This window comes from Poromitra crassiceps (genome assembly GCF_964638095.1).
Source record: "Poromitra crassiceps genome assembly, chromosome: 11".
NCBI classification, from domain to species: domain Eukaryota; kingdom Metazoa; phylum Chordata; class Actinopteri; order Beryciformes; family Melamphaidae; genus Poromitra; species Poromitra crassiceps.
This window is the reverse complement of record NC_139643.1, coordinates 10,985,901-11,005,981: the sequence shown is the minus strand read 5'-3', so window position 1 is coordinate 11,005,981 and position 20,081 is coordinate 10,985,901. Positions and strand designations below refer to the sequence as shown.

The 20,081-nt window shown below is 44.2% G+C and overlaps 1 protein-coding gene across 1 annotated transcript in view; it reads right to left on the bottom strand.

The window, feature by feature from the left end:
* The window catches only part of LOC310784827 (regulating synaptic membrane exocytosis protein 2-like), a gene marked incomplete at its 5' end in the record, with an annotated part of 108,190 nt that overhangs the window by 33,596 nt on the left and 54,513 nt on the right, over window positions 1–20,081 (bottom strand). Inside the window, 10 exons of the mRNA XM_083645866.1 lie at window positions 3,659–3,786; window positions 5,910–6,074; window positions 7,202–7,261; window positions 7,362–7,430; window positions 8,838–8,882; window positions 9,574–9,678; window positions 12,109–12,229; window positions 12,397–12,459; window positions 14,221–14,244; window positions 17,000–17,141. Of these exons, the coding sequence (XP_083501992.1) occupies window positions 3,659–3,786; window positions 5,910–6,074; window positions 7,202–7,261; window positions 7,362–7,430; window positions 8,838–8,882; window positions 9,574–9,678; window positions 12,109–12,229; window positions 12,397–12,459; window positions 14,221–14,244; window positions 17,000–17,141 (922 nt within the window). The remainder of the gene's footprint in view (window positions 1–3,658; window positions 3,787–5,909; window positions 6,075–7,201; window positions 7,262–7,361; window positions 7,431–8,837; window positions 8,883–9,573; window positions 9,679–12,108; window positions 12,230–12,396; window positions 12,460–14,220; window positions 14,245–16,999; window positions 17,142–20,081) is intronic.

The window sequence follows — 20,081 nt, the reverse complement described above, 5'->3', positions numbered from 1 at the left end:
AACGACCGTATATCAGCACATGAATAGAATCAGCAAACTTGTTTGTACTGAATGTGAATAGTTCTCAGCGCTATAGTCTACTTTGTGCTGATCCCTCTCAACGCAGCACATTTACTTGAAATGACTAAAAATGAACAGTTACAAATCAAAGTTTTACCACATGGGTCAAGAAATGTGGTCAAAACACAGCTCAGGGTCATTTCATTTCTCTCCCTGTCTCTCCTGCAAAGCGCAGCGCCCCCTGGGAGCGTGCGCTGTTTGCACTGCGCGCTCACGAGATGATCAGATTCAGTCAGACCACCTATATCCAGACTCAGAGAACTTTAATACTGAGGTTTTCAAAGTGGGAGGCGGGCCTCCCCAGGGGGGCTCTAAACAGTTTCAGGGGAGGCTCAGTGAATGGAAGTGAAAAAAAATTACATTCGTAATTTGTTATCAAAAGGAGATCACATAGAATATCTTACATGTGTGTGGTTTGGTTAAAGACAGAGTTCAGAGATACAGTACAGTAGTTTGTGGGAATTTTGGTGTTTTTCCCAATTTCCCAGAGTCAGAAACAAATAAATGCCTTCAGACAGACCTGTATTGTATTTGTGTAGTCTGAAATATGTCAAACAGCAATATCAATATCAATATCAGGCCATATTGCCTCAACAGTTGAGTGTCTGGGATCAACTTATACAATCGTGATCCTATAGGCATCCAGGAATTGAGCGAGGGGGGCTCCCTTTTTCCAAGCTTTGTCTGGGGGGAGGCCCACAGTCTCAGACTTTGAAAACCACTGCTTTAAGAGTTCATCACATGTGAAAAAATCCCATTTTTATCCCCCATTAGTGCTAATTTTAATTTATTTATCCTGGTTGCTGCTCCACCCTCTGCCGATCTGGTGAGAGCTGAAACTGGCTCCATGCTTCCTCCGAGACATGGGCAGTAGCCAGCCGCTTCTTTTCACCTGACAGGGAAAGCTTCACCGGTAGGACATAGCACGTGGGAGGATCACGCTATTCCAACGTGTTCCCCTCCCTCCAAACAGGCGCCCTTCACAACCAGAGGAGGCACCACATCAGCGACCAGGATATTGCATGTTTTGGTGAGGGGTTCCTATATGAAGGAAACCCCCAGGGGGCACGGGGAGAACATGCAAACTCTACTCTACAAACAATACTCCCTTTTGATGACCCCACCCGGGCGGCGGGCACTCGAGGATATACGGACGGGCACGCACTGCTTCAGCGCTCACAGCGTCCCAGGTGGGAATCGAACCCAGGACCTTCTAGCTGTGAGGCGACAGTGCTTACCACTGCACCACCATGCCCCCGTGAAAAAACGTTTTGTTTTCACATGCTTGTTGGCCAAGGCGAGACGGACGAGATTCGCCGTATTAAAAAAAGGGTTAAAAAAAGTAATAATAGAGTTTTATTAATATTTATTTAAATAGAATAATATTGAAAGAACGAAATTTGTTTCAACAGCCCTAGTGCTTGCACCACTGTTAGCTCAGCCAGGCTCACCCTGAATAAGCAGCACAGCACCGTTACCTGGAGGGCTCACCAACCTGCAAGGTGACACGTACTAAGAGACTATGGAGACTTCAACCTTCAAGTCGGCATCAACTGGGAAACCTGGAGGGGCGTGTTTAGGAGGACCTCCGCCGTTGTGTTGTCGTTGGACTTCTGTGCAAGTCGTGAATTGTCCAAACAAATGCCATGTTCAACACAAAGAGGTCCATCAGTGAACATGGTACCAGAGCAGCTTGGCTCAAAAGTTTCATCAGAGGTCCAATGTTCTGGACACACCAGATAGAGGAGCTGAGCTGTCAGCTGATCATCTGGTGGAGAGTTGGACCAAATGGTGGGGAAGCTGCCGGACAGACTGGTAAACGCCTGGGGAAGACTGTCTGGTTGAAGGAGTTTCTCCATCAGAGTAGGAGGACCATGAGGCAGAAAGACAGCACCAGCCATTGAGGAGATTCAGGCAGTAAAGAGACAGTAAAGATGCAGTGCAGAAGTAGTAGAGATGCAGTAAAGATCTAGTATAAGAGAGTGTGTGTGTGTGTGTGTGTGTGTGTGTGTGTGTGTATGTGTGTGTGTGTGTGTGGGGGGGGGGGGGGGGGGGGGGCGTGATCCTTGAAGAATGGTCAGATTGTTCCCAGTGAATTTTCTGCTAGAAATGCCTCTGCCTATGACACATAAGCTTTCTCTGTCTGTTGTCATCAGGCATCATCGAAGCGTCTTTGAGTTCTTGACAAGCGGAACATAAGTCCCATTTATTATTATCTTATCAGTTTGACGTGAAACCAGTAGAAGACAACTACTATAGGACATACTATACTGTACTCCATTCATAAGTACTAGAGGACATACTATACTGTACCCATTCATAAGTACTAGACGACAGCCGCAGGACTCAGCAGGTAACATATTACTATGGGGTAGGTGAACTAACAGTCACTACTGATACTAAGGTAGCAGTACCCAGGTAGTATTACTAGACCAGAGCACAGTCTGTACCTGTATGGTCAGAAAGTAGGCCTATCTCCCCTCCATCTGCAAGACACAACCAGACTGTTACACGTCTAGTTCAACTGCAACTAATACAACAACAGGCAAACACTGCAACTCAAACACTGCAACTCAAACACTGCAACTCAAATACTGCAACTTCAACAGGCAGGCAGGAAAATTAAGCCCCAGTTTAATGGAGAGGAGAGTCCATACTGAAGTCACAACGTGTGAATATGTGGTATCTTTAGTATTAATAATATGGAACCCTAATTATGAAAATACAGCACCCAAATATGAATATCAGACACAGCAAACATAAATATGACACCCCAATACGCTGCCAAGGGCGGATTTCCCTTTACAAGTTGAATTCACATTGGAGATAGTCAATCATTATTTGTCACCATGTTTTATGTGTAATGATCAGTTATTAAAATATTGTCTATACTCATTCTATCTGTACCTACCAGAATCAATCAATCAATCAATAAACATCCATGTTTTGGTGTAGCAGTGTTGGATTAAGGAGGACAAAGCTTGACGAGGTCTACGAGCTCTTTCTTGAGAATGACCTCCATGACGGAGAAGATAAACCATCTCTTGTCAAGTTACGACCTCAACAAAGAGCCTGTCGCCCTTGTCAAGCATCGTTCCTCTGTCATCGAAAACGTTTTTTTTTTTTTTTTTTTTTTATCGGGTAGATGAGGATGAAAATACTGGAGGTGTGCTACGAGGACGTCTGTAGTGGAGAATCGTGAAAAGGTTGTACAGTAGGGCTGGGCGATAAATCAGTATTATTGTTTATCGTCTTTCAGTGGCATCATATTGTGATGATATGAAGATACTTCAATATCTTGACACACATTTCTGCTGTCTAAATTGATGACAAGCTAATTTTACTTAAAAACTCATTAAGTTAAAAACCCATAAAATGAAGGTAGCAATATTATTTGAATATTTCAGTTTTGTTGGACATCACACCTAACAGTAGCATTCGGTTCAACGAGACGAACATGAATTTGATTATTTAATGTAATTTAGCATAATGAAGCATATTGTGATATTGATTTCAACTGTATCGCCCAGCCCTAGTCTAACAGACAGGTGGTGGCGATGGGGTCAGTATCGTGTCAGTAGTAGTGGGCCGGACGTACTTCTGTCCAGCGGTCCTTTGGGCGGGACAACGGGCAGTTGGCGTCCTCGGCGGCTGCAGGCCGGCGTTCCTGTGGGGCTCGTCTGGGTGGAGCCGCCCCGCGGGGTGGAGCCGCCCCGTGGGGTCGCCCTGCCGGACAAACACACGGTTCAAACTACCATCCCGGAATCGGAATCAGAATCAATCCAAACGATAGACGGTTTTAACTTGACAACATAAACATTCTAAATTGCCTGCAGCTTACTTCCTGGTGCAGCGTTTGCTAATACAATAGCTGACAGGAAATGAGCTAGGTTTCAAATTCAGCAATACAGGAAACTCAACTTGATTTTCCCGGGGGCCACTTTTCTAAAATGACAGGAGGTCAGGGGCCATTTTATAAACACAGATTCATATAAATTTTTCAGCCAGAGTTTTAGTCTGACAATTTTGTGCACTCAGTTAAGTTAGTGTTAGTTAAGTTAGTTAAGTACAAGTGGCTGGGTGGCGAGCAGACGGCGGTATTTGACAATTGAGCTGGAGCTCAGTCAAACTTTATTTAACATTAGTTTCCATTGTGAATTAGAAAATGGTCGGGGGGGGCCACTCTGCACCCTATCGCATCTGGCCCCCGGGCCGCAAGTTGAGTATCGCTGGTCTATACTATATATATATAATATATATAATATATATACATATGAAGAGTTCATTTGCAAAAACAGGTAAACGCCATTCTTAAAATGAACAAACATCATCTGTTTGATACTCCCTGCCTGGAGTGCACATAGAAAACATTATTGAGGTGATTTATGTGAAAATTATCAGATGAATATGTTTTAGTTATGATTGACAATAAACATTTCCCAAAAATAAATAAATTACAGTATAAATACATCAATATATAAAATAAAATGATAAAAAATCCAAACGGAGATACCTGTTTTTGCAAATGAACTCTTCATATATACATACTGTATATACATACATATCCAAATATCCAACCCTAAACTTGAGTGAATAATTGCAAAATCTCTGTTTTGGCACAGAGTGAGTGGAAGGCCGAGTCCCAGCGGTGTTGAAGGTGACATGAGGAGTGAAAAGGCTGCAAGGAAACGTCGTGTTCACAGTCCAACACACACAACCACTCCAAAATTACAATGCTGGAAAATAAATGAACAAAAAATTGAATATACATCAGTAAATGAAACACAATTAAAAAAATTAAACAAGCTGGTATATATATATATATACATACTGTATATATATATATATATATATATATATATATATATATATGTGTGAGTGTGAGTGTGTGTGTGTGTGTGTGTGTGTGTGTGTGTGTGTGTGTGTGTATATCGTAAAACTTCAAATAAACACAGAGTCCCCAAAAGACGACGGGTCTGACTACATATTTTGATAACCACAATGCATTGCGCTGGCAAGCGCTCCTCACCCGCGCTTACATCACGTGCCCCAGGCCTATTAAACGCCGGTACCCAAAAGACGCCGGTCCCTTATAGACACCGGATCTGGAAACTATTTTTGGTAACTAAACGCCTGGGCGTTTATTTGAAGTTTTATGATATACATAAAGAAAAAGAAAACGGTTAATTCCACACCATTATATCCATTCAGAATATAAGTAGTGTTTCTGGGAACCAAAGCAAACAGGATGTTGTTAGTAGAATCTGACATGGACACAGCAAATCAGAAATCAGATTACGAAGGGCGGGAGTTTAGTCAGGTAAAATAATGGGGGTGGGGTCAGGTTAGTGAGGGGCGTGGCCAACATTCAGGTAGAAAGGGGACCACTCTAAAAATAAAAATAAAATAAAAACAAGGTCTGAACATTTTTATATTGAACGCCTGACAGTGTTTTCCCTGAACGTGGAAGGTGATCTGGGTGTTAATTAAGGGGGTGGAACCAGTTTGTGATTGGTCAGGTGTGTGTCAGGTGCTGCAGAAATACCTTGGCATTTTGACTATATATTGAATATATATTGATGATTATAAATGGTTCTACTTCTCTTCATCGTTGTAGAAACTGGCACCTCAGCTGACTAAAAACAGTTTGTTAGCATCATTAGCATTCATTAATAAAAAAGTAACCCCGAGATATGAATTAGCTTGCAGCTAACACCACTTATCCCTCTAAATGAGGAATGCTAACAAGAGGTTTTTAGGGCAGCTGAAGGACAAAGCACCAGGTGAAGCAAAATAACCGACTAATATTCCAAAAGGAGGTGGCTTGTCATTGGTCAGGTGTGGGTCACCTGATGAGGGCAGGTGAGGGGGGGGCGGAGTGTCCGGACCTCATGTGGGCGGAGTCAACTCGTTCGGTAGAGCGGGAGCGAGTGTAGATGGGTCGGTCCACCATCGCCCGCTGGTCAGCTGACCGAGAACGGCTGCAGTCACGACGATCCATCCCCCGACTGTACCTGTACATCACCATGACAACCACGCTCTGGTCACTGTGAAACACTGTCACCATGCCAACCTGTGGGAGGGGTCAGTCACATCGCCATGACAACTGTTACCGTGTCAACCGGCTGCACTTGTGGCGGACTGTTAGTAAGGTTGTCACACTGTGGAAATACGTCCATGGCAACAGCTGGAGTGCCTAGAAGAACAGTAGTTAGGTAACCATGGCAACACAGTAACCAGAGGAAAATATCAGGCACTGGTGTCTGTAAACCATCAGCCACTCTAAGCTGTTGATTCAGGGTTACATGTTGGCACTACGTTTCCCATAAGGCCTTGCTGCGGAAGCAGATACAGCAAAGAAGCTGAGGAGAGAAATGTTGGTTTAGGTCATGTGATGGATGGAGAGATGGAGGGGGGGTTTAGTTAGTTAGTTATACTTTATTTGTCCCCGGGGGGGAATTCGTGTCATGGGCAAGGTACACCGTTGCTTTGTATAAAACAATGACACAATAATCACATAAAAGATAACGCATAACAAGGACCTTTACAGTGACGACATGGAGGCTCTAAGGTTTTGTAAGGTTCAGCAACTTAATGGAGGCTGGAACAAAGGAAAGCTCCAAGCGGTTTGTGTTGCACTTTGGCACCCGGAGTCTCCTGCCTGATGGCAGGGTTTCATATTCAGAGAAGAGGGGGTGTCGTCAGTCTGCAGTGATTTGTGTTGCTTGTTTGATTACTGCTTGCTCGTAAAGTTTTTGTATGAGCTCATATTGTTTCTTACCTATTATTTTCATGGCCGCCTGCAGTCATTAGTGTACAATATGAAAATAATTGGTGAAGACGCAGAACCTTGTGGGACCCCTGTATTACAATATTTGATCTCTGACAGTGACCCATTAATCTTCACTTGTTGAGGTCTATTAGTTAAAAAGGAATAGAGTGCAGTTTAGAGTGCAGATCCTTCACCAAACTGCTATTGTCTTCTACATCTGTCTGTCTATCTATCTATCTATCTATCTATCTATCTATCTATCTGTCTATCTATCTATCTATCTATCTGTCTATCTATCTATCTATCTATCTATCTATCTATCTATCTATCTATCTATCTATCTATCTATCTATCTATCTAATTGTTTACCTCAGCAGTTCTTCATCGAAGGCGTTGGGTTCGTAGGGAAAGTCAGGGATGAAATCCTGGCTGCAGTCAGAAAGTAGAGTCATTCACTGATGCAAACCTCTGGACTGGTGAACTGCTACTCTGTTTATCAATACATTACCCAGAAGCCCCAGGGTCTTACCTGTAGTCCTCACAGCTCCCATTCATCAACTGGTTTGGCCAGGGAGTGTGGTTAGGACTAGTGATATATCTTAGAGAAAACACATAATATAGACGTGAAAACATGTTTACTACTACTACTGCTATTGCTAGCTACTACTACTAGGCTACTGCTACTGCTGCTACTACAACCTGATCTCACAGAAATATGTGCAATGACCACGACCTCTTAACTACACACTACGTGCTGCTGGCACATAATGTGTTAAAATGACATGATGGCCGGACATCATGGAAAAAATGCCAGTGGAACGTCAATTAGGATCCTTTGGCTTTTTGGCTCTATGACTGTTATTGTGTCACTTTATTGAGTTTAAAAAAAAAATCAAAAAATCAAAAAATCAAAAAACGCGCTCAACTCAACTCAACTAATAACTGGGTGCTAAATCCTACAATGAATGTCAAGAATAAAAGAGAAGAGGATAGCACTCCGAGTTAAACTTTTTGCAGGCAATAAAAGTTTAACTCAGAGTGCTATCCTCTTCTCTTTTATACTTTATTAAGTTTTCAAATTGTTTCAGGTGAGAAAGTAGCCATGTAGATTCCATTATGTCATCCGTTTATCCAAATAATGCCTGTTTGTAAATCTGCTGCGACGTTTTTTTGAGAGATTTGATCAGAGATTTGATGGTAAAGCTACCGAAAGTAATGGTGAGGCTGCATCCGGTACAACACGGAACTGTAGAACACAGCAGGGTTGGAATCGGGGGTATACTGTGGCACATAACATAACGTAGGTTCAGGATGTCTCGTAATACAACGTAGTACTACTTGTTGTAGCTAATTACGTTATGGAGAACGTTGTTGGTTGACCTGCTAGCTAGCTAGTCTAGCGCATGTCAAGCTAACAAGAATAATAATACGGCTTCATCCAGTGCAGTTTCAAAATAAAAGCCCTGCTAGGCTGCTACTGCTGCTACTCCCCTCTAGCGCTTGTACCTTTCATCGAAGGAGTTCCCCACAGACATTCTCCTCATTGGTCTCCTACAGAGGGAGAGGGACTCATTAACAGACAGACAGCCAGACAGCTGCTACTGCTACTAGCCTACTAGCTACTAGACTGCTACTAGCCTACTAGCTGCTAGCCTGCTACTAGCCTACTAGCTACTAGCCTACTGATACTACTACTGCTACTAGCCTACTACTACTGCTACTAGCCTACTAGCTACTAGCCTACTGATACTACTACTGCTACTAGCCTACTAGTATTGCTACTAGCCTACTAGCCTAGCCTTCTAGTCTACTAGTACTAGTCTAGCTTCTAGTACTAGTCTAGCTTCTAGTACTAGTCTAGCTTCTAGCCTACTAGTACTGCTACTACCCTACTACTACTGCTACTAGCCTACTAGCTACTAGCCTGCTACTAGCCTACTAGCTACTAGCCTGCTACTAGCCTACTGATACTACTACTGCTACTACCTCCCTCTAGCTCTTGTACCTTTCATCGAAGGAGTGCGCTAGAGACCTTCTCCTCATTGGTCTCCTACACAGAGAGAGAGACTCATCAACAGACAGACAGATGACACAGGAACTTAAGTCCAGATATAACTGGACCAAATGACACGTCCCTTAGAGGGCGCTGTCCTGTCCTGAGGCCGACAGGTAATGACATCACGCAGCTTTTTATTGATTTTGATGACTTCTAATAGGGAGAATGGCACCTCAATCATTCCCACCGCGCCCTCCCAAGGCCTGTTCCTTCACTATGTCTTTTTGGTGGCTGCATCCCAGAGCGGTGGAGCCTGTCAAGTTGCCCGGAACTTTTAACTCCCATTTCCTGGACAGCTCCTTCAAATTAAGAGTTTTCCCGCTGACAAACTAATGGGACACTTTTATTGTGACATACGTATAGGAAGTGAAATTTGTTTTGCTTGCTAGCTTGATTACTGGCGCGAGACAACATTTGGGGAGGTTGGAGCTATTTTTTCCCAAGCAAATCAGTTGGAAACACTAAAGAAGGGTTAGCAAAGTAGAGAGTACAAGCATAAACAGTAAAATAAGGCTGATATCTGAATGTACAAACAGGGAAGTGTAGCATTAACATTAACATCTGTAACTATGGGGGCGCAGTTTCCCCAAATAGAAAAATTACATAATGGGGCTTTAAGGGGGGCTGACAGTTAATCTATTTTCCTGTAGGGGGCGCTGTCCCGAGGGTGGCGGTTAGGTTGTACCTGTCCAGACTGAGCTGCCCGGCATCAGAATGCGCTCTGCTCAGCTTGGTGCTGCGCAGCAGACGCACAGCATCCTCCCGGTACAGCGGGTACATAGCGTTACTACTGCGGGCAACCGCAAGCAGAGAGGACACAACACACACACATCAGGGTCAGAGGTCACATGACCAGAGGTAAACAGGAAGTGACAAAGAGTGAGGAGGAAATGATGATGGCAGGACTTCCAGGGATGTGATTGGCTGCCTGGTACCCACACTGAGATGAGTTGGAGTCAGATAAAATAAAACAAGACAAAATAATACAAGTTGATGAAGTTTAAAGACACTGTGTGTGTGTGTGTGTGTGTGTGTGTGTGTGTGTGTGTGTGTGTGTACCTGTCTGGTGTGTATGTCTCTCCAGACAGTCTGTTTCTGTCCATCTGTCGAGAGGGTGATGGCCCACCGTGAACACCATGGTCCAAACTACGACTACATACACACACACACACACACACACACACACACACACACACACACACACACACACACACACACAATTACTAACTATGTCACCACACACACACACACACACACACACACACACACACACACACAAACAAACACATGCATGCACGGTAAGGCTGCCACGATTAGTCGACTAGTCGCGACTACGTCGACGATTTAAATCGTCGCAGACGAATTTGGTAGTCGACGTGATCGCATGTTTTTTTTGGAGCTGAAAAAAAGAAAAAAACGTTTGTTTTGTTTCCCTGAAGCTGCTGCCGTGCCGTCCTCACTGGCTGGCCTGGCCTGTGGCTCCTGTCTTTGATGCACATGCGCAGTACCGGTCATCCGGGGCACGTAGTTTTCCCCGGATGACTGGTACTGCGCATGTGCGTGCGCACATCACCGGAAAAACAATGTCTACTAGCCGTCCGCGTACATCAAAAGTGTGGGAACGTTTTACCCACAATATTGAGAAAAATAACGTTAAATGCACAATCTGCAAAGCTGAACTCGCCTTTCATGGCAGCACAAGTATGCTGCTTGAGCATCTAAAAAGGAAGCACGTTGTTGTGGCGGATGAAGACGATGGGGATGAAGGCTCGTCTCGGTAAGCTAATTAGCTTGTTAGCTCACTACTAACGTTACCTTAAGTTGTATCTGCTAATGTTAGCTATTGGCTAACGATATTAACGTTAAAAGCCTTGCTGTAACGTTGTCATCATAGCGACGATCATGTGCTGCTGAGTCCGACGGTAATACTGGAAATGTGATACTTTCCAAATAGCTAAAATGTTGTCTTATTACGTTACAGTGCCAAGAAGAACCGTTCTATGAATAGCTATCTTACCAAGATGCCAACGTGCACCCCAGCAAGCCACTGTCCTGACCGGATCGATCCTTAACATGCTGGTTAAGGATATGAGACCCTTGTCCATGGTCGATGATAAAGGATTTAAACTAATGATTCAGCAGTTCAACCCTGAATACCACGACAACTACCTTCCAGGCCAAACTCATTTCACTACATTGATGGAGAAGAAATACGCTACAGCCTTTCAGAAGGTAAGTCTCTATCACATACACACACACACACACACACACATGATTTAACACATTTCACAAATAAATAATATTAAGAGCTTGCTGTCTGAGTGATCAATAATTTAATCTTGGTTAAAGCATAAATAACAAAACGACACAGCAATGTAATGTAAATTTATTGTATTTTATATAACAACAGCATTCATGAATGAATGAATAAATAAAATTAAATCTTGAGTTGATGCATGAACTGGCCACAATATTGTTAATAAAATCTAACTGATCTGTTACTTACTGATACTTTACATTGTATAGGTCTTTTCACTTCAAAATGTTAACTAAAATCACCTCTGATGTTTTTAAGGTAAAGGGACCCTCAAAGGTGTCAAAGGCTGCCTCACCCTGACTGCTGATGTGTGGACTAGGCTTGCTCTCTTTTGAGAGCAGATGTTCCTTGCTGCAGAGAAGATCCGCTCGGATGGGGTGGAGGTTGCAGGGATGGACAGAAAGGATTTTGCCAGCTTTGATAGTGTGGGGAAACGCCCCACATTTTCACGCCACCATTTGAGAGGGTCGGCCTTTTTGGATATTGGGGCCTCTTTGTGCACCTCTACTTACATTTAAAAATGTGTTTGATACCTGAAAAATTTATTTGTTGATATTTTGGTTGCATACTATGTTTTCAATTTCAATGTGTACTGTTTTGCAATTTGCACTGCACTATTACATTTACTACATGTAAGTATGATGCCAGAAATGAATACTACATGCTCTAAGCTTTAAGGTTCATTAAAAGATTATTTTTGAGTGAATTATCATCTTAATTGTCTTTATTTTTAGTTGGCAAATGCTTGAAACAACTTGATGATAGCTAAATCAGAGCAATTGAGTAATTGTGCGATAAGCTGCAATTTATCCGATTAGTCGACTAATCGTTGAAATAATCGGTGACTAGTCGACTATCAAAATAATCGTTTGTGGAGCCCTAATGCACGGGTGTGGCTGGTACCTGTGTGGAGGCAGTTGACTTGGTGACCGTGACCTCGCTCTGACCACGTGATTGGCCGTTATCACCTGCTCTGGCACCGAGAGGGTGGAGTTCTGGAAGTCCTGCCCATTCTGTCTGTAGTCTACACACACACACACACACACACACACACACACACACACACAACACACACACACACACACACACACACACACACACACACACACAGTGGGAAGTGAAGTGAGTTCTTGCTGCACACATGGGACTACACAGGAAATGCTGCAGTGCATGATGGGATATGTAGTTCACCTGGTATGACACCGATGCCGTCTTCACAGTCTGAAAACTCACAGTCACTCACCCTCTGAGACCCTAGAGAGAGAGAGACAGAGAGAGAGAGAGGCAGAGAGACATGCAGAGAGAGAGAGAGAGAGAGAGAGGCAGAGAGACATGCAGAGAGAGAGAGAGAGAGAGAGAGAGAGAGAGAGAGAGAGAGAGACAGAGAGACATGCAGAGAGAGAGAGAGAGACATGCAGAGAGAGGGAGAGAGAGAGACAGACGGGTCTTTAAGCCTCCATACTGTAACCTCTAAACAGCTCCTCTGTAATCCTCCATTGGAAGGTCAACTAATCTGACACACACACACACACACACACACACACACGTACACAGACACACACGTACGTACACACACACACACACACACACACACACACACACACACACACACACACACACACACACACACACACACACACAGAGTCAACATTTATTTTAACATGATGGAGAAATAGATGAATTATTAAGTTATAATACTGAATGATTATAAATAATTATCATTAAAACATGAAAACACATAATCACAGGGTTTTTAGAGTCATCGAAATAACTAGGCCTACTCATTACTTAGAGCCCCCTGTACAGTATACAGAGTATACAGCCAGTCTGTACAGTCTGTATAGTATTAGAGACAGTCCGCATGTCTGGGAACGCCCATACAGGCTCTAGGAACACCCACAATAGACGCTGGGGGCGGGGTCAGGGTGGGGTAAATTCCCCCGTTCTATCCTATCAGCAAAGTTAGAATTTAGCTGATAGCCCAGCCCAGGCAGACACGATCGGGGATTTAACCACCGCAGTAAACGCACATCTGAGCAGACGTCTTGTGTTCTGCTCTAGAACCCCCAAACATGTAGTTTAGAGCCGCAGCACCGTCTTTTGGTGAGTCAGCCCATGAGATATATCGGCGCTTTTACCCCACTCGCGCGCCAGCCGTTTAACATTTTGTGGGCGTTCCCACACATGCGGACTGTCTCTATACAGCCAGTCTGTACAGTATACAGCCAGTCTGCACAGTCTGTACAGCAGGTTACAGTAGGACTGTATCATACCTATTGCACAGTATTTTACAGTTTACAGGAGGAAAGTAGGGAAACTTCCAACAGAGCACCACAGCACCAGGACCAGTCATAACCATCCAGGAAGTGACACGTCAGGCTGTCAGCACCACTGCACCAGGACCAATCATAACCATCCAGGAAGTGACACGTCAGGCTGTCAGCTCAAACATCAGGCAAGCTTCAAACATGCCAACGCTGCAGAGTTAAGAGTCCCAACAGCTGACATCTCATTAGCTCAATGCAGCTCTTAGCTCTTTTTTATTATTATTATTATTAATAAATTGTGGAAATGTTTGAATTTTTCAACCCGAATTATGAACTCGTGAGCACAAAATAATGAAAATAATGTTCTAAATGAACTCAAATAAAGAAGAAAGGTCACATGTTCACATGTGGCTCCGACCACCCCGGCAAATCTATTATATGTATCTGAATAATTTGTATAAAGTTATTAAATTTAAATCATGAGCTTCATGGATAGAGCCTGAGTTAGCTGCAGGTAGCTAAAAGCCATTGGGAGAAGCATTACACTAGGGCAGGGGGAGCACACGCACACACACTCACACGCACACACACACACGCACACACACGCACACACACACGCGCATGCACGCACGCACGCACGCGCACACACACACACACGCACACTCACGCACGCACGCACACACGCACACGCACACACGCACACACACACACACACACACACACACATACACAAACAAATTGTTATTACCTGAATTATAGTAAGGGCTTTTATCTGGAAAGGCATCACGGGAGAAAAGTAAAACCAGGTCATTGACAACAGAGCAGGAGTGTGTGTGTGCACGCGCGTGCGTGAGAGTGTGTGCATGTGTGTGCATGCATGCGTGTGTGTGCGTGCGTGTCCGTGTGTGCGTGCGTAACTAAATGCGGACGGGGGGCGGGTAGAACAACGACAATGTATGAGCCATGTATGTTTTTCTGTTGCACTCAGATGGAGGCAGGGGGTGTGTCTGGCAGGGGGTGTGTCTGGCAGGGGGTGTGTCTGGCAGCTGGTCTGACTCGAAGAGGAGAAAAGTTTCTGACGCACGTTTTTCGTTTGTTTACATAACCGGCATCGTTTCAAGTATGCGCATACCGTGCATTGTGTGACGCTATATGGACTGCACAAAACATTCAAAACTCAGCTGCGGAGTCAAGGTGATTGATTGGAGACAGATGAGTCGGACAGATAATATAGTAGGCTAACGTTAGCCGCCCTCCACTACAGTTTAACATACACACTGGCTGTTTTCATAGCAACAGGCAACAACATGTCATGGATGGATAGCGTGAAAGTGGAGAGGTCTCATCCCAACGTGGATTTACGTTCCTCCAACAGCGATCATAAAGGCAGTATGGATTATACCGGACATATTGGAAATAGCTGGTAAGTCACTTTGCTTGCTGTAACTGTCTGTAGTGTCTGATAGCAGAGCTATCCAGCTGGTTAGTCAGCTAGCAGCTGCTAAAAGCTAATTAACGTACATCAGCTGACTAGTCTCGGCCAGAAAGACTGCTGTTCGCCTCCCGTGTGAAACGGTGGCAGTATTGTTAGGTTCACTACAAAATGTTTGCACTGCAGATTAACGGTTATTATATATATGCGGTTCCGGGTCGGGGGGCGGGTCTCATGTCTGCGGGGCGGGGTGGGTTGCTGTACTGATTGATCATATGTGCGGGTTCGCGGAGCGGGGTCGGAACTGCACGTCGCGGGGCCGGGCGGAACCGGGTCTTGAAAATCAGACCCGCGCAGGACTCTGGTGTGCATGTGCGTGCGTGTATAAATATCGCAATTATTTTGCAAAAAACTGTAATGGAAACACAGCTTATGACAGCTCAAACTCTTTGAAGGAATAGAGTAGCACTTGTACAAAGTAGTTTGAGAAGGGATAGATTTTTTTTTTTTTAGAAGATGTTAGTTCAAGACTGTCCCAGGTGGAGCCTGAAAAGGTGTGTTTTTAGTCTTCGCCGAAAGATGGGCAGTGATTCAGCCGTCCGGACAGAAGGGGGCAGCTCGTTCCACCATTGTGGCGCCAGGAACGAGAAGAGTCACGATCGAGATGAGCGACTTTTGAACCCATGTAGCGATGGAGGGGAGAGGCGATCTGCAAGGGTGGAGTGGAGGGAGCGAGGCGAGGTTTGGAACCTGACCATAGATTGCAGATACGGAGGAGCAGTCTGGTGTACTGCCCTGTAGGGCAGAGGTTCTCAAATGTTTTTCAGCCAAGGACCCCTTACAAGATAGAAAATATACCGGGGACCCCCTCATTCTGATTTGTGATTTTGGGCTAAGCTTAATTGTTTCCACGGTAACGTGCTTGACTTTTAATTTGATAGGTTTGTTATTAGAATGAACCATTTTAGATTTAAAGCATAAACTATTTTCGTTGAACTATGAAGATTACATTTACATTACATCATTTAGCAGACGCTTTTGTTTTGTCCAAAGCGACTTACAATATCACATTTTGTCAACAGTACAGAAAACCACTATGCAACATAATCAATGACAGCCCAGATATTTTGATAGACTAGCACCATGTAGGGAGTAGTTTGAGAAGGAATAAGTAACATGTAGCATTTTTTTTTAATATATATATATATATTTTTTTTACCTGAAAACTTTTCGCGGACCGCCTGACCCTGGGGGTCCGCGGACCCCCATTTGAGAACCACTGCTGTAGGGGGCGGTCTGGTGTGCTGCCCTGTAGGCAAGTACTCAACCTTACAGGGATCATCAGCTGATCAGCTACAGTGCTGTGAGACCAGATCCCCAAGGGAGCTGTGGTGGAAATACAGGGGCCGCAGAGCCCGGGGTAGAGTCCTGCACCGTACTAGCAAGAAGCTTGTGTAAAAAAAGATATACTTCTGTAAATTAACGGTTCGAGACGCGGGTAAAAAATTAACTAAGTGCGGGCGGGTAGTGGGTGAGAACAACGTAGGAGTTAACACTAGGGGGCGCTACATAGCGTTGACCCCAAATAGTCGAGGATTCGTTCGAAGGAGCACGAGTCGACTGCCAATCTCACACTCGAATAGTCGCAAAAATGTGGTTATGAAACAAGGATCATTTTATTCCGGCTATATGGGGGTGCTGAAAGTCTGATTTTCCATAGAATTGTTTGGTTTGTCCCAATAGATCGTATACTGTTACAGGGGTTTTGAACGTGTAGGAGAGTGAGCCTCCCCCGTATGGTCGACTCAAAATCTTTTAAACATTTTAAACATCTTCATCCACTCTGAAGGACTTTTAATATTGCTTTAAGTTCTTCGACATCCATGCGTAAATTGTGGGAACGATATTGAAAGACCCCCCCGGGTGGTTTGGCCCTAGGCTCTTGGCTCAGACAATAATTTGGCCATTGGGGGAAACTAATTGAGGACCCCTGCCCTAGCATGTGTGTGTGTGTGTGTGTGTGTGTGTGTGTGTGTGTGTGTGTGTGTGTGCGTGTGTGCGTGTGTGTGTGCGCACACGTGTGTATGTGTCTCACTTTGTAGCCTGCGGCTGCTCTCGGCTCGTCTCTGGAGGAAGGGCGAGGCGCTGGGCGGCGGCAGCGAGGACACGGCGTGCGTCTGCAGCTTGTACCAGTGAGACTGGTCATCCAATAAGGCGGTCTCCAGCTCAATCAGGACCTAACACACACGTACACACACACACACACGCGCACGCACACACATGCACACACGCACGCACGCACACACACACACACGCACGCACGCACACAGACACACACAGTGCGCGCACACGCATGCACACACGCACCAAGGTTATTATCATTTTACGAAAAGGAAATAACAAAATCTAAACCTTTTCGGGGCGTCTGGGCAGTGTAGGTAAAAGCGCTCGCCTACCACCGCAGAGACCCTGTTAACACATTCACTGCCAACAGTTTTTTGAATACTGTAGGTAGCTTCTGCCAAGGGTTTTTTTGAGGATTCTGGCTCATCTTTCAAGAGCCGAGGATTATTTTCTGCTAGGGTTAGGGTTACTAACCTTTGTGAACACAAAATATCTCAAAAGAACTAATAGAATCTGTGCTTTCTCTGTTTAAAAGAGTTAGTTTTTATCATGTTCTGTTATGTAGGCATTAGCAGTTGAATACAGCATGGTTTCAGCGTCTGAGAAGGAAAGCTGAGAAAAATGCATTTTTGTGAAATTCGATAGAACAGTCACTTTAACTATTTATTTTTGGCATCCGTGAGACATCAGACATCTAAACAATATAGTTCTGAACAGTAATTTCCTCCATAACAGCACCCCCACCCCCCTCTCCTTCAAACTCCTCCCTCCGTGGGTGTGTCTCTGGTGGCTTTGCAGCGTTTGTCACAGGCGAGTCTCTGCCTGTCTGTGCTGCCTGGCTGCTGGCGGCCGCTCGTCGGGCGAGTCTGGATGGGGCTCGTTCGTTTGTGGGTTTTCGGTTGTGAGCTCAGCTGGGATGAAGCTGCGTGCGATTCTGGGCTTTCTGCTGGTGTTTCAAAGTGTGTTGCACCCAGAATCTATTTTTGGAATGCCCCACCGCCAGCTCCCAGCGCGAAAGCGAAAGCGAAAGCGTTTTCGCCAATCCATTTTCATGAGAATGGCTTCCTCACGCTGCTGTTTTTTCTCGGCTTTCTCTAGTCTGGAGAGCACTGTCGCCACTTAGTGGGTCGGTAAAATAGGTTATACACATTCAATAGCTCCCATATTTTTATAGGAGATGTAAAAGGGTTTGACGAGTTAACTCGTCGACGGCAGTCAACCGTTGGATTTTCCGAAAACATGACCTCCTTGGCGGAGGTAATAAAAACACAAACAAGCATGAATTTGCAACAGCTGTGTCAGTCAGAGTATGACATCATCTACTCCACTGTTATGTCATCCACTCCATTGACATTGATTTTGTGGATTGAGAGGGACAGAATGTAGGGAAACCAGTGGTGGCTGGTGAGCTTGGAAACAGGGGAGGAAGCTAGTGGGCGTTTTTTTTTTCTCGTGTGCGCGCCATACCTGTATACAGTGTGGCATAATTGTGCTTTAAGTAAAACAGTTGTCTAATGGTAAAGTAAAGGCGAAATGAATTATGCAAAGGACAAATAATATGAAAACGAATAAGCAAGAATATGAAAATGGATTAAAAAATGCACATTTTAAATTGCATTTTGCAAATCAGCATCAGTCTTTCACTTGTCAAATTAATTAATTTAATTTAAATGGCTCATTTATAAGCATTTTTATTAATAAGGTTTATAAATAGTTTTATCAAACAGCTCATTTAAAAGCATTTTTTTCTTCTAGAAGCCGTCTGGAAGGTGATGTAGCCTACAGTAACCTAAGTAAATTACTGAGAATTAGCCTACTGCTTGGATTTATAAAGCTTTTCATAATGCAGGAGACAGAGGGAAAAAAGCACATTAGATTGTGCACAAAAGAAATCCATGCAGTCAGCAGAGAAATCCTTATCCAAAGCAAAAGATTCCCACCAGGAATAAAAGAACAGACACCGAATTGGGCACTGGGTGGGCAGACAAGACAATCAAATGCCATCTTGAAAATATTCCTGAATGAACGATGAAGGACTTCATGAAGGCCCCATCTCTCTCTCTCTCTCTCTCTCTCTCTCTCTCTCTCTCTCTCTCTCTCTCTCTTTCTCTGTCTCTCTCTCTCTCTCTCTCTCTCTCTGTCTCTCTCTCTCTCTCTCTCTTTCTCTCCTTACGTCTAGCTTGACACAACACAGACCGTCCAATGTACCCGTCTGTAAACGGTGCAGCTGAGCTGATAAATGCCGACTTGTTCAACGAGCAACAGGTTAGCGGATGTGATAGATAACATCATTATCAGTACAGGGGGACACACTCCCGACATCCTAGGTTGACATGCTTCGTCCCAATCGATTCCTTATTTCTTCTATTTTTACGCTTTATAGATCCACACTGTTACAGCAGGCAACATCAAACTTAAGTTAGTTAGTTAGTCTGTCAGTAAAAGGCTTGATGGATGAACAAATCAATCAAAAACACTTCACTACGTCCAACATAGGCTACAAGATTTGTTTCATAACGAAACATGCAAATTGCATGTTTCGTTGCAATTTGCTATGCAAATTGCTGTTTCGTTCCACGCTGGTTCCGCGCTGCCAAATTCAGTAAAAAATTTTGCGAGTTTAAGATCTATTTTCTATTTCTATTCAGCATAAAACAATATAATACGAAAAAGTAGCACTGCTTGGTGGACGCCGAATTTAGTAGAAGACCCGGATAACTCGAACTGAATTGACTTACCGGTACTTGAATATCCATGCAGTCTGTAGCCGGTGCGAGTGCAGCCGATGAGGTTAAATTATCCCAGTGTTTGCTTCTGACCCTCTGTCCTCCGTGTGAACCACGCTGCCCTCTCTAAACTCCGCGTAATACAATGCAACGACTGCCTGGCTTGTGAGCTAACTTACTGCTTGATAATATAAAACATAGGAAAAGAGAAAGGGGAAAATATAGGTGCTACTGTCTGTAAATCTATCTATTAGCCTGTCAGGTCTTCATTTCCTGTATTTCCAATGGAGCGCTGCGGATTCAACAAGATTTTCAGACGTAGGCTAT